At 37.9% G+C, this 15,221-nt stretch overlaps 1 protein-coding gene across 28 annotated transcripts in view; it reads left to right on the forward strand.

Moving 5' to 3' along the window:
- The window catches only part of ZNF644 (zinc finger protein 644), a 114,026-nt gene extending 99,977 nt beyond the window's left edge, over positions 1-14,049 (forward strand). For 14 of the 28 annotated variants that reach the window (XM_008264899.4, XM_008264904.4, XM_070078075.1 and 11 more), the window contains 2 exons: positions 10,574-10,676; positions 12,381-14,049. In XM_008264899.4, the coding sequence (XP_008263121.1) occupies positions 10,574-10,676; positions 12,381-12,573 (296 nt within the window). In that variant the 3' untranslated portion in view covers positions 12,574-14,049. Of the gene's footprint in view, positions 1-10,573; positions 10,677-11,968; positions 12,226-12,380 lie in introns of those variants that run through there. The other 14 variants (XM_070078060.1, XM_070078072.1, XM_070078070.1 and 11 more) reach the window with 2 other exon arrangements.
- The last annotated feature ends 1,172 nt before the right edge of the window (positions 14,050-15,221 follow it).

A 15,221-nucleotide genomic window follows, 5' to 3' on the forward strand; every position in this document is an offset into this window, starting at 1 on the left:
CCTTTTAGGGTGAATTTGTTCTCAAGTTTATGGAAGAGGGTGCCTTGTTTGAGATAGGTAGTCCCTTAATCGGGAAGTACAGAAGTAGAATCCCTTATTTCTTTGTTGTACCTAGGTTTTGAGGAACAAGTTGAATATTACTATCCAATGTTTAAAATATATCAGAAGACAGACATTGTGGTGCAGTGGGTTAAGTTTCGCTTTGTTTGCCCATATTAGAGCTCTGGTTCTAGTCCTGCTCCTCTGCTTCCAGTCCAGCTTCCTAATAATGCATCCTGGGAGGCAGCAAAAGATGGCTCAAGTGCTTTGCCCTTGCTACCCATGTGGAAGACCCAGATTGAGTTCTAGGCTTCTAGCTATTGCGGGAACCAGCAGATGGAAGGTGTGTGTGTCAGTGAGCCCTTCAAGTAGATGAAAAAGTGGATAAGTTGAATTAAAAGTATTTCTCATGATACAAATTTTTCCATGAACTTTTTGAAGACCTTGTGTATGTTTGTGACCATAGCTGTAAACTAGCTAAACAGAAAATACCCAGTGAGCCCTGGGCATGTGATTTTAATTCAGATTTTATCTGGAATGTGTAGAAATACAAAACTAGAAAGCCAAATCAGATCCATTGGGACTATGGACTAATGATATAGATTGTGAGCCCTATTTAAGTTGAATGTGATTATATTGAAGGTAATTTAAAAGGAATTTTAAAATAAGGTGGTTTCCTTATCTAATTTTCTAATTAAGAATGATTACTTAATTATTCTTCTACACCTGAAGTGGTATTTTAGAAATATTGAGATTTTGAGAGCAAGTAGTCTATGGTTACACTTAAATCATTCTAAACACAAGCTAGACAGCAGACTTGTCATTTTGTACTTTAATGTCTATTCTCATTTGAAATGTGATTTAGTTCTAGAAGTGGTGAATATTCATAACAAGTACCTATTTTGCTTTAATAAAACAGCATATGCAAGTCCAACTTGTCTTGAAAAGAAAAAGAATTTTCTTACCTCCACAAAGAAATACAGTATCTTTACTATCCTGTTATCTCCTACTTGACAAGTAAATCACTTATAGCTGGGGGATTAGCCTTTTTGGCTTTTGGCTAGCCAGTTAAACTAGTTTGTCTCTAATTTCTCTATGAAGATGTTAATGATGTATCATTTATGTCTAGCTTTTCTCTTTATATCTTGATACACTTGCTCAAAATATTCTGCTACTTTGAAATAGCAAAAGCTTTACAAATTCTACTTTTTTTCTTCTGAGTAGACCCAAGTTTAAATAAACGGCTGCTTTCATTTGCGTAACTCTTACCTGAACCAAGCTTATAAGGCTATTACTACTCTTAACATCCTACTTATGGGGCAAACTCAAGCTTCCTGTCTCAGCTAAAGCAAAGTGCAGATGCTTTGCAATTCATCCTCTTCAAGTAAAATATTAAAGCATGCAAGATCTGGTTAACTTAATAACTGATTGTTATATGATTCTGAGTTAATTGAGACGTTTGGTTGTTTTTAGTCATTGGTAGTGGAAACTTTAAAAATTGATGGAAGTGACTTGTAGCACTGAATAAATACCCAGTTTTAGAGTGAAAGTATTTCAGGGAAATGATGTTAAAATGCTTCTAAAGTTACTGATTGTATATGCCTAATTTCCTGATTGGAAGGGGGAACATTGCTTTTCATAACAACTAACCATTTTAACTTCTCATTTTGGGAATAGTGATTGGCTTGATTACATTGGTATAGCCAGGAGCAGAGAATTGATGTTGGTGGGAGTAGGAGAATTCTCTCCAAGTTTAATGCATAGTAGAGATTAACACATTTTCTCTTAATACCTACTTACTTTATGAGACAAGAGATTAGGGGTGGAACTGAATGTAGGCCCTCAGGACCCAGACTTGACTATGTAATTTGCAGAGTCCAGTGTAAAATAAATAAGTGATACCCCTTAAAATTACTAAGAAAGTCAGGACCGCAATGGCTGAGTGTTAAACTGAGTGTACAACTCTATGCTACTGCATATGTTGTACATGTGCAAGGCTGGTGCTGTAGGCATTTTATGCAATGAGGAAAGAAAGCATAAAATGAAGAAATTAAAGTTTGGCTGTTCATTAAATGGCTTCTTCTCTTTTATGCCTGCTAACATGATTCTTTAAGGAAAAAAAAAAGCCCGGATTCTTTTTCAGTTGTGCCTCAGAGAAAAAAGAAAATAGTATATGCACAATCTATTATACATGTGAAGCTTGTAAGCCTTGAAGGTTAGTGACATCAGACTTGAGTTAGTTTATCTCACGCTTGTGTGTGTCTTAGAACATGTACATTCTCTGCCCGCCTCACCAATGCCACCTCTACCACCAGCTTTTTAATGGTGGTAGAATATGGTTTGTGTAGTCTTTTTCTTGTTGTCTTCCTGAATGAGCTCATAATGACTGTTACCTAAAGATTTAACACACGGCCGGCGCCGTGGCTCAATAAGCTAATCCTCTGCCTTGCGGCGCCAGCACACCAGGTTCTAGTCCCGGTCGGGGCGCCGGATTCTGTCCCGGTTGCCCCTCTTCCAGGCCAGCTCTCTGCTGTGGCCAGGGAGTGCAGTGGAGGATGGCCCAAGTGCTTGGGCCCTGCACCCCATGGGAGACCAGGATAAGTACCTGGCTCCTGGCTTCGGATCAGCGCGGTGTGCCGGCCGCAATGTGCTGGCCGCGGCGGCCATTGGAGGGTGAACTGACGGCAAAGGAAGACCTTTCTCTCTGTCTCTCTCTCTCTCCCACTGTCCTCTCTGCCTGTAAAAAAAAAAAAGACTTAACACAGGCCAAATGGAGAAGAAATTTTTATCTCAGCCAGCACCATGGCTCGGTTGGCTGATCCTCCGCCTGCGGCACCAGCACCCTGGGTTCTAGTCCCGGTCAGGGCGCCGGTTCTGTCCCAGTTGCTCCTCTTCCAGTACAGCTCTCTGCTGTGGCCCAGGAGTGCAGTGAAAGTCCTTGGGCCCTGCACCCACATTTGGAGACCAGGAGGAAGCACCTGGCTCCTGACTTAGGGTCGGCGCAGCGCACAGGCCTTAGCAGCCATTTTGGGGGTAAACCAACGGAAGGAAGACCTTTCTCTCTGTCTCTCTCTTTCTCACTGTCTAACTCTGCCTGTCAAAAAAAAAAGAAAGAAAAAAATTTTCATCCCTTGAGTATTAACAGTATTAAGTGGGCCTTGTAGATGTGATTATGCTATGCGGGTTCTGCTTTATGAAGAGATTAATGCCATTGTCACAGGAGTGCGTTCTTAATAGACTTCTGCCTCTTTTTCACATGCACTTATTTGCCCTCCCCTCATATTATGGTGTAGCACAAAGGCATTGCCAGATGTCAGCACCATGCGCTTGACTTCCCAGCTCTATAACCATGAGCCAAGTAAACTTCTGTGTCTATAATTGACCTAGTCTGTGGTGTTCTGTTATAGCAGCAGCAAATGGACTAAGAAAATTGGTACCAAAAAGTGGGGCTGTTCCTATAATAAATATTTGAAAATGTGGAAGCAGCTTTAAAACAGGGTCATGGGTTGAGGCTCCAAGAATTTGGAGGAGCAAGTTAGAAAAAGTCTGTATTGACATGAATGGAGCAGTAGGGGTTAACAAGAAGCAGCTGTAGGAGAAGTCTAACTCTTAGAGATGACTTAGGTGATCACGCCTAGAATGCTGGTAGGAATATGATCAGAACTGACCATTCTGATTAGTTTTCACATAGAAAGAACAAGATAGTACAAAGTGCAGTAAAGACCTTTACTGTTTCACAAAGAACTTTTCAGAATTGTGTCTGTATCCTAGAACTTCATGGACTGCAGAACTTGATACTGATGAACTAGGATCTTATAGAAGAAATACATAAGCGCCAAGTATTCAGGAAACTGTATGGTTACTTTTAACTGCTTACAGTGACACGTAGAGGAAAGAAATGATTCAGAATGGAATTTCTAATTAAAAAAGAGAAGCAGCTGGTCATGTAAAGAATGGAAATGGTTAGAAAATAAGTGCATAGCTAAGCAATTGGTTGCCAAAGAGAGTATCTTAGATAGAAGAACCCAGGTGCTGTTTGTCAAGACTATGGGAGAATTGAAAATCAATGAAAACATTGTTTTTTGAAAATATTTATTTATTTGAAAGGCAGAGTTAGAGAGAAATCTTTCATCTGCTAGTTTACTTCACAAATGGCTGCAGTGACACAGACTGGGCCAGTCCAGACCCAGGAGCCAGGAGCTTCTTCCTGGTCTCCCAGGTGGTTGTAAGGGCCCAAGCATTTGGACCATCTTCCTCTGCTTTCCCAGGCACATTAGCAGGAAGCTGTATTGGAAGTAGAGCAGCCAGGACTCAAACTGCTACCCATATGAGATGCTGCCATCACAGACAATGGTTTTATCTGCTATACCGTAGCACCAGCCCCCAAAACATTGATTTTTGAGGCTACCCTTCCCACCACAGGCTAAGTGCTCCAACAGGGCAGACTGGTTTGGGGGAACTGGCTCAGGGTGCCTTCAGCAGGCTCAGTGCACAACACTGTCTCTGCCCTCTTAGTGAAGCAAATCCTAATGCATCTTGGCCTAACATATTTTTTTTTAAGATCTCTTTATTTATTTATTTGAAAGGCAGAGTTACAGAGAGGGAGACAAGACATCTTCCATCTGCTTCCCTCCACTCCCTAAATGGCCACAACAGCCGGAGCTGTGCCAAGCCGAAGCCAGGAGCCAGAAGCTTTCTCCAGGTCTCCCTTGTGGGTACAGGGGCCTAAGGACTTGGGCCGTCTTCTACTGATTTCCCAGGCCATAGCAGAGAGCTGCATCCATCAGAAGTGTAGCATACAGGACTCAAGCTGGTGCCCATATGGGATGCCAGCCCTGCAGGCAGCAGCTTTACCTGCTATGCCACAGCACTGGCCCCTTGCCTAACTTTTTTTTTTTTTTTAAGATTTATTTATTTATTTGAAAGGCAGAGTTACACAGAGAAGAAGAGTCAGAGAAGAGAGGTTCTCCATCTGCTGGTTCACTCCCCAGATGGCCACAACAGCCAGAGCTGCGCTTATCCAAAGCCAGGAGGCAGGAGCTTCCTTTAGGTCTCCTATGCAGGTGCAGGGTCAGAAGTGGAGCAGCCAGGACCTGAACCAGCACCCATATGGGATGCCTGCACTGCAGGCGGCAGTATAACCTGGTACGCCACAGCACGGGTCCCTGGCCTAAGGTCTTAAAGATAAAAATGGTAAGCCTTGGCAGCATCCATGTGATGCTAAGTCTGCAAGCCTGCAGAATGCAAGAATTACAGGAGCGTGGCTGTCATCACCTAGATTTCAGATGATATTACAGATCACCTGAGGACTCAGAATTGTTGCAGGGGCAGAGCAGAGTGCCTCTGCTGGGGCAATGCTGAGTGGAAAATAAGCTGCACTATGGCAGTGCGCAATGGGAGTCTAGAGTAGAGTAGCTCCTGAAGCCCCAGAAGTACAGGACCAGCAGCATGCATAGGAAACTGTAGGCGCAAGACTAACCTGAGCGAGGTGAAGCCTTAGGGTTGGGGCTGCCCAATGAGCCCTCTGTGGACCCACGTGCCCCCAGTGTGCCAGGAGGTGGTACATGGAATAAAAAATTACTCTGGAGCTTTAAGAATTAATGTTTTCCTTGTTGGTTTTGGGCTTACTTTGAAACAGTTGCTCCTTCCTTGACTCTTCTGTGGAATGGGAAAATGTATCCCGGATCTATCCCACTGTTCTTTTGAAAGTAGGTAACTTGGGGCCGGCACTGTGGTGGAGTGAGTAAAGTCACCACCTGCAGTGCAGGAATCCCATATGGGCGCCTGTTTGAGTCCTGGCTGCTCAGGACTCAGTCCAGTAGAAGATGACTCAAGTCCTTGGGCCCCTGTACCTGTGTGGGAGACCTGGAAGAAGCTCCTGGCTTCTGGTTTCCTGGTGAAGCTCTGGCTGTTGTGGCCAATTGGAGAGTGAAACAGCGGATGGAAGACCTCTCTCTCTCTCTCTCTCTCTCTCTCTCTCTCTCTCTCTGCCTCTCCTCTCTCTTTGTAACTCTTTCAGATAAAATCTTAAAAAAAAAAAAAAAAAAGTAGGTAACTTGTTTTGATTTCGGTAGGCTTGCTACTGGAGGAAATTTTCCTTAAGGTGAGGAGAGTTTCCTGCCTTGAGTTTCACCCAGAGCTGATTTAGGTGAGACTGTGGACTTGGTTCTAGTAAGAGTTAAGAATTTGGGGGCTATTGTGTCTTAAATGTATTTTGTGTATGAAAACACGAGTGTTGTGAGGCCAGGGGTGGAATGCTGTAGTTTGAAAGTCTCCTCCAAAACTCGTGTTGTAATTTAATTGCAATGTAACAGTATTAAGAGGATAGGGCCTCTTAGAGGTGATTAGGTCAGGAGGGCTGCAGGGTATGGGTTCCTAGAAAAGGAGGGGTTCTGCTGGTTTCCTTTTGCTGCCTCACACATGTGACTTGCCCTTATGCCATGCTGTGATGCATCACAAATGCTGTTGCCAGATACTGGTGCTGCGCTCTTAGATTCCACAGCTTTCAGACCATGAGTCAAATAACCTTATTGTTTATACTTTAACTGTAGTAATTCTGTTGTAGTCACAGAAGGCAGACATGTGTGGTGGCAACAGCCAGTTAAGAAAGAACAGTGGTGCAGTAGGTTAATCCTCTGACTGCAGCACTGGTATCCCATGTGGGCACCAGTTCTGGTCCCAGCTGCTCCTCTTCCAATCAAGCTCTCTGCTGTGGCCTGGGATAGCAATAGAAGTTGGCCCAAGCACTTGGGCCTCTGCACTCGCATGGGAAACCCTGAAGAAGCTCCTGGCTTCTGGCTTCGGATCAGCTCAGCCCCGGCCGTTATGACCATTTAGGGAGTGAACCAGCGGATGGAAGACCTTTCTGTCTTATCCTCTGTAACACTATCTCTCAAATAAATAAAATCTTTATATTAAAAAAAAAACAGCTTCAGGTGTTTTTTTTTTCATCAAATAAATCCTCATTCTCTGGAGTCATTTGTATAGTGAAAGATAAAACAGAAATCCATTGAGGCCAGCATTGTTTATAAGGGGCAGAAAGATGAAAGGGCAAAATATTTAATGTTAGAGCCAAGTCATTTCGTTTTCTTCCGTGGGTAAGACTAAGTAATTACTCAGAAAACAGACTTAAATTTCTGTTATATTATCTATTGATTTGCTTTCACCAATCTGATACTGTATTTCCTAACATTGAATTGTGTGGCGTTCTTTTTGAGGACTTAGAAGACTGTTGTATTTTTCTGTTTGACAAAACAGCCGTCTTGTGAAAGGTATTTTCTAAAATTTTTGTATATAACTTTACAACAGTTCATTCTCCTTACAAATAAAACATCCCTATTAACAATTTAGATACTTTATAATATAATCAGGTAACTTTAAATATTTTTGACAGTCTTCTGGTTGATCACCTGAAAAACTTCTGCCACCCTGAATAGGGACCACAGGAAGGTTTGAGAGACTGGATTTATTCCTTTCTAAATAGTTATGTTTAAGGAGAAGAAAATGAAGAGTTTCTAAAACTAATCTGTTATTTTGTATCCTTATATAAACGTTAGATTTAAAACACTTTGTATTGTTTTCATTTGTTTTGTGTTTCTGACCCTAACAAGTACAAGTAAAATCCTATTAGAAAGAAAAACTTTATGATAGTGTTATCTATTTGGCAGATTGTTCATATAAACAACTTTGTTAAACCTTTGGCTGTTTATCAGATATTGATGAGTGCTAAGCCCCATTGTACTAAACCTGAATGTGTTAGTGATGCTGTGTCTGGTGTTCTAGTGATGCCCGATACAGTCCAGAGTAGAACTGCTCTTCCCTGAAGATACAATAAAATATTTTAAATGAATTATATAATAGACATAAAATATTTTGTGCACGTCAGCTTTTTCTGTATAGGATAGCCATATTGACATGCTGTGTGTGTATGTGTGTGTGTGTATAAAATGCTCATTTTTAAACAGATTTTTGTAAATGTTACAGGGTAAGGCTGGATATTGGTATTAGGAAAAGCTACTCTTACAAAATTTATTCATATTTTACTTGCTAAATAACATTTCAGAGAATAAGGAATTTAAAATAAAAACCCTGGTAAATTTAGGTTTAATTACCAGAGATTTCAGGTTTTTAGTATCTTATGGATAAATCTAAGGGTTCTCAATGCATGAGATTCCCTATCCTTACTTGGAATTCTAGGTGCTAGAGATTAGCAGTCATGTGCTGGTGGAGTTGTCCTGCTTTCTAAAAATGTAATACCTTAATTACCATAAAAACTGTCTTTCTTGTCTTGACTCCATACAGCATCAAAAGTCATAAAATTCTTTTTTCCTTTATAGAAGAAAAGGTCACACTTATTTTCTGCACTTCAGAGTAAGTTAAAGTATCCCAACTGCGAAGTGTAACTTAGGTGCATTGTTAACTGATGAAACATTGTTTTGCCTACTTCTTCAACCATCCTCTGCTTTCTCCCTCAATTTGTGTTACACCCCTAACATTCTGTGAACAGAATTTTTTTTAACAATTGTTACAATTCCATTTGTAACTTACAGTAATTTATTTGCATCTTAAAGAAGTTGAATATGTTGTGGCAATTTTGACAACCAGCAAGCTCATCTAAGGTTGTACCTGTAATTTCATGATAATCCCACATGCTCACTCTAGTCTATGTAACTGACAGGGATTATGTGTGGTTTCCTATACAGGTACAGTAACTGACATCTAGTAACATTTACCCTTTGATGAGTTCCCTGAACTCTGTTTTCCTGTGTAAGAAATCACTTAAAATTCACTTACATTCAAGCTGCTCATCAGAAGATATAGGGAAAATAAAGTAATGATTATAATGCACATTAGTGCTTTGCTCTTCGTAGTAGTATAAGCTATATTGGTCAGTGATTTAAATTTATAATAATGAATAATACATGATTGCAGCAATGCAAATGATGCAGAAGTGTTAGGAATGTTACCTATGTTACATAGTAGAGCAGATTTCCATTCAGATGCTGTCTAAATGCTAGTGGTTAAATGATTAAGTTTTGCTTTTTTTGTTTGTTTGTTGAGTTCGTACTATGTGCCAGGCTCTTGACTGAAATAACTAATGAGAACTTTGTAAGTTTTCTATTCCAGATTTTGGATGTTTACTTTGAATTAGTCATTCTTGAATAATAAGACTTGAATTCCAGCAGTTCTTACTATATTCTTCTTCTCAGGCTAAACAGGAAAAGACTGTGGATCCTAGATTTTAAACAGGGAAATGATAAGAAGCTGAAACTAGTGGCTTAAATGAGATTAGGCTTCTCAGGGTTTTTAATTTTCTGTGTGGCATTTCTGTTAGCATTGCCACTTTACTATAAGGAACTATGTTTACTGTTTTTGTAATAGTAGCATCTGTTCTTTTTGGAACAACTCATTTCACAGAATCATTGAGTAGCCAATTCCTGTTCTCTCTTTACTTAGAATTTTTCCAGGGAATTTCACAGGGCAGGATAAGAGAAGAAAAGCCATTTGGGTAACTCTTCTGTTACATTTGTATCCCTCTCCCTTGGATCAGCAGATGTAAACTCTTATGTTCTCTTCCTGCTAATTGACCAGCAGCACCCTGGATTATTATCATCCCTTTGTCCAAAGGAATGGTGTAGCTGTATTCAATGACCCATTACATGTTATATCCTATCTATTTCTAACTATTAGAAATATTTATTTTTTTCTTTATTATTATGATTTTAAAAATAAATGATTGAAGGAAACATCGAGTAATGAAAAAGTTTCAAGAACAGTTAGCATTAACATTTTGTTGTGTTTTGGTATAAAAATCTTTTTCCTTTTCATCACATTTAAAAATAAGCTATTGGAAAAATGTGAAATAAAAAATATAGTTAGCATTAAACATTGCATTCAGTTGTAAGGATTTATATTTTCTAATAAGATAAAGCCTGTATGATTGCATGGCTATACAGGTAATACAATACAGATTAAATTTTAAAATGCAAGTTTTGTTTTGCCATTTTAAAAATAGGACCTGTATATACTTTTAAGAGCTATTTACAGATCAGTATGAAAATTGATTTTTTTCATTTTTTAGATTACATGACTGATACTACCTTAGTAAGTTTTCGAATCAAGTGAGAAGTACTAAGCCGAGTAGTAAGCAAGTACAAAGTTATTTAATAGTCTTAAAAGGTTCTAATTTCCCCAGAAATAAAGGAAGATTTAGCCAGATGTTAAAATTATGTGTGATTATAAATTACCCTTTTTGTAATAATTGTCTAATTTAGTAGTTTCTATTTAGCTAGATTTTCCCAGTTCTAGTTTGGCATGATAAAGCATCAGTTGAAACAAACCATATAGGGCGAATGTATGTGGATAATATTTACACCGTTGGAAAATCAACTGCAAGTTAGTGCATGCCTCAGGAAATAGAAAAATGAATGCAAACTTTTTCTAACTTAATTTAGGTGGTCTGACCTCTAGAAATATGTGTGTTGTATATTTTGAAATATATAGGGAATGTTAAGTCTTTTCTTTCCTTTTTTAGCTTTAGATTGTAAGCAAAAGAAATCAAGGTCAAGATCTGGAAGCAAGAAGAAAATGCTAACATTACCTCATGGTGCTGACGAGGTTTACATTCTCCGATGCAGGTATATGACTTTATGGCCATATCTGATGATTTATATCAGATTTTTGCTTTGAGACATATCAGTTATTTTACTGAGATTTTTTTAATTTGTGGCAGAGGATATCGCAACAATTAGATTACAAATGAACTTTGGAAACAGTTTTAAAATTTTATTCAACTCAGTATACTCATTGTAATTTTTTTCAAGTAATCTAATTTTTTACATTAGCCAAGCATCTCTATTATACAGTGATTATAAAAGTGGTTTGTTGATTTGGGTTGTTTAGTTAGTGTTTTACAGTCTTGAGATTTTGCCCATAGGGAACATATTTTCTCTCCCCTCATCCTCATACCTCCTTCATAGGCCCTCAAAGAAACAAGTAATGACACAATGTAGTTTAAGGATTTGTGAATTAGGGAAAAGTCTTTCCTAAAGAATGACACATTTTGGAGTAATTGTTGTTTTAAGTCAATTAAGATGTGTAGGTTTTAAAACCAGTTAATTTTTTTAAAAAGATGTATTTTTTTAAAAGATGTATTTATTTACTTGAGGCAGATTTACAGACAGAAGGAGAGACAGAGATCATCCATCTGCTAGTTCACTTGCCAAATGGCCACAATGGCTGGAGCTAGTCCTTTACGAAGCCAGGAGCCTGGAGCTCTTCCCAGTCTCCCACGTGTGTGCAGGGGTCCAAGCATTTGGGCCATCTTCCTCAGTTTTCCCAGGTGCATCAGCAGGGAGCTGGATTGGAAGTGGAGCAGCCAGGATGCAAACCGGTGCCCATATGGGATGCCAGTATCGCAGCTAGACACTTAATCTAATAAGCCAGAGCACCAGCCCTAGGACCAGCTAATTTCAAAAAAATATGTATATATTTATGTATTTGGAAGGCAGAGGGAGACAGATACCTTCTCTGGTTTACTCCTCAAATGGCTACAACAGTCAAGGCTAGACCAGAGGAGCCAGGAATTCCATCTCTATCTCCCATGTGGGTTGCAGGGGCCCAAGCACATGGTCTATCCTCTGCTGGTTTCCAGGTGCATTAGCAGGGAGCTGAATTCCACCTGGGACTTGAACTAGCACTCCAATAGGGAATGCCAGGGTCACATGGTATCTTCATCTGCTGTACCACATATTTAGTTAGTTTTAATCTAGTATTGTTCCTGCATCTACAAAGATTACTTAAGTCCAATATAGCTGTTAATAAACATAGGAGTTGGGAATTTTAATGTTGAATTAGGGGCCAGAACTGTGGCGCAGTAGGTTAATCCTCCACCTGCGACGCTGACAACCCATCTGGGCACCGGTTCTAGTCCCTGCTGCTGCTCTTCTGATCCAGCTCTCTGCTATGGCCTGGGAAAGCAGAGGAAAATGGCCCAAGGGCTTGGGCCCCTGCACCCACGTGGAAGACCTGGAAGAAACTCCTGGCTCCTGGCTTTGGATCTGCTCAGCTCCAGCTGTTGCGGCCATTTGGGGAATGAACCAGAAGATGGAAGACCTTTCTCTGTCTCTCCCTCTCACTGTCGGTAACTCTCGCTTTCAAATAAATAAATAAAATCTTTAAAAAAAATACGGTGAATATTAAGTAATTGACTTTTGTGTGTGTGTGTGTTATCTCCAATATATGGTAAAGTTTATTCTTTCTGTTTAGGGATTTTATGTGAATCGGTTTTTTTAAAAGGGAATTGGTCATATTAAGAGAATTATTACCAACTTCTTCATTAGGTTTTGTGGACTAGTCTTTCGAGGACCATTGTCTGTTCAGGAGGACTGGATTAAGCACTTACAACGACACATTGTAAACGCTAATCTTCCACGGACTGGAGCTGGCATGGTGGAAGTCACATCACTACTTAAAAAGCCTGCCTCCATTACAGAAACTTCATTTTCTCTACTAATGGCAGAAGCAGCTTCATAGAACCAGGAAAACCTTTTACATAGCAAATTTGAATTGGATGTAAATTTGAAATTTTTTTTTAAGCCACATTAAATTATCCGTTTACTAAAGCAGCAAAATGGGGAAAAGTGAATTCCAGTGACATCAGAGCAAATCAAATACTTAAAACAGTAAGTAGTCTATATATTTTATATAGGGTGGAAGATTGTTTTTAAGGCTTACTAACTTTTGTTGGCTAACCATGTTTACTCAGTAAGAGATCAGTACATGTAAGCAGCCATTTATAAACTGTTGCACATGGATACTTACAGATTTATTGAAATTATGTTTCCTTCAGTGTTACCAGAATCAAGGCTCTGTTTATTCCCCACAAGACTTGCATAGAAAAATAAGATATTATATTTTGTTTGTATGTATTTAGTGTTTTGTATAATACCAGGAACTGCTAACTAAATTTACTCAATTTAGGGCATTAAATATCATGTACTTCATAGTTTGAGACTGTTCATTCAAATAGGGCAGAGTATTATTCTATCTAGATGTGTAAGTGTTTTTTTAAAATCACATGGAACGGTTTTTTTTATACTAAAAAGTGGAGGGAGATTTGTTTAAACAAGTATTTCTAAAAGAAATATGTACATAGTCCTGGAAATTATTTGTGGTAAGGAAATATTCTTTACTCCAGTTGCATTTCTCAGACAATAAAGTGGTGCATCCATGCTACCTCCTACTTTGTCAACAAAGATGCTATTTACCCTTTACATTTTTGTATCATAATAGATTTAAAAAAATCTAATGTTCTTTATTGCAAGACATCTTTTTGTTAACAGATTTGTTTCTTTTTAATGTTTTACCTAAAATTTGACATGCTTACAGGACAGGTTTGCCTCTTTATTTAACATTGTAGAAATGTAATTAATAAACAGTGCTCACTACACAACTTAGAATAGGCTTTCTCATTTATATTATCTTCCAAATTTGATCAGTTAGCAAAACTTAATACACCAATTAAAATATTTCTACTTATGATGAGAATGTTTACAATTTAAATTTTAGAACTTGTTTTGGATGTGATTATATGTACAAAAATCGTGTAACACTATGCTCATGCTAAGAACCGACATAACGGAATTACTGAAATAAATGTGCTGTGAGGAATGGAAAATATGGTGCAGGTGTCTTGGTCATGATAAATTGTGATTATCCTTTTAAAGTCTTTTCAAAAACAGATTAGTTCTTTTTATCTGAAATCAGATTCTTCTACAAATAGCAGTTTTGTATGCAAGCACCATTTTATTTTATTTCATGTAGTTTGGCTAATACTATAGTTGAACCCAGGATATGCATTGATACTATTCTTCATATGTAAATAAAGTTAACAACAGTTAAAATAAGGAGTATTTTGGTAGAGTATATACATACCTCACTGCCAGTGAAATCGCTTTCTATGGTATATCCTTACCAGAAAAATCTCTAAATAAAAAAAACTTAAAATGATAATGTCTATAATGTGAAACATTTATTTTTATCATGGATGGAAATAGTCCACTTAAAGTTGTTTCATTTTTATTCAAATTGTTTCTCTTTAGCAGGTTACTATGTTCACAGGATTCTCTCCCCTTTCATAATTAATTAGACCTCTAAATCCAGAACCATTTTAAATCTGAAATTAGGAGATTGATTCATGAGTCATTCCTAGCCAGACTCCTGATTTCTGGGGCAAGTAGATAAGGACAGGGTGATGTAAGTTATTTGCAGTTTTGCAAATGGCCTGATAGAAACTGCACTTATCTATAATGGGGAGACTAAAACATCAAATATCATTACTTTTGACTGAAAATATGCCTAGTCTCTGTATACTGATTATATCTTATTGAACAGTGTTTATTGATAGTTATATGTAATTTTTTATATTGGAAGACAAACTACGTAGGAAGTAGAGTTCAGAAGTTTTAAAAAAAGAAAATATAGGGTTCCTGGTGGGAAGGCTAGCAATCACTAGTACCACTTTTAGCCTTATTCTTATAATTGTATGATTTTTGTCTCATCAAGGTAATTACTAAGATGTGTGAATACTAGTATCTGAGTGAGTTTGGCCACAGTTTCATAATCAAACCTATGTTAAATTTTTTGTTTATTTTAAAAGTAATTGTTTTTCCTTCTAGATGTAAGAAGAATTCATCATAAAATAGAATAATTTAAATTAGAAACAGTAAAACAAGGTTTCTAAAAAGTAAAGAACATCTTTCATAGTAAAGATACTTGGATTACAAAATTTAACAAATTCTTTAGGACATAGTCACAGTTCACCTTTTATTTGGCAAGTGTAATGTTAATGTGCTTTCATTTAGATTCCACTAGAAGAAGGAGTATAAAACATCAACTTACATGATAGGTCTTTATGTCAACATATTATGTGGTATTAATTTAATAACAATTTATTCTCAGTGTTAACTAATTTTAATTATTTTATCATTGCCTAGATATGTAAACTTCTTTAGCTATAGGACCTTTTTTTATATAAATCCAATCAGAAGAGTTGATTTATTTAATAGCAACAAGACAAAAAAGTTCATTTCTACACAGTAATGTTTTCTATTTTGCTTCTTTAGAATATAAGAATGGTGGCTTAACTCATATCTTTATTTTAGGTTTCACTTAATTATGGT

Source organism: Oryctolagus cuniculus, chromosome 7 (genome assembly GCF_964237555.1).
Source record: "Oryctolagus cuniculus chromosome 7, mOryCun1.1, whole genome shotgun sequence".
Taxonomy (NCBI): domain Eukaryota; kingdom Metazoa; phylum Chordata; class Mammalia; order Lagomorpha; family Leporidae; genus Oryctolagus; species Oryctolagus cuniculus.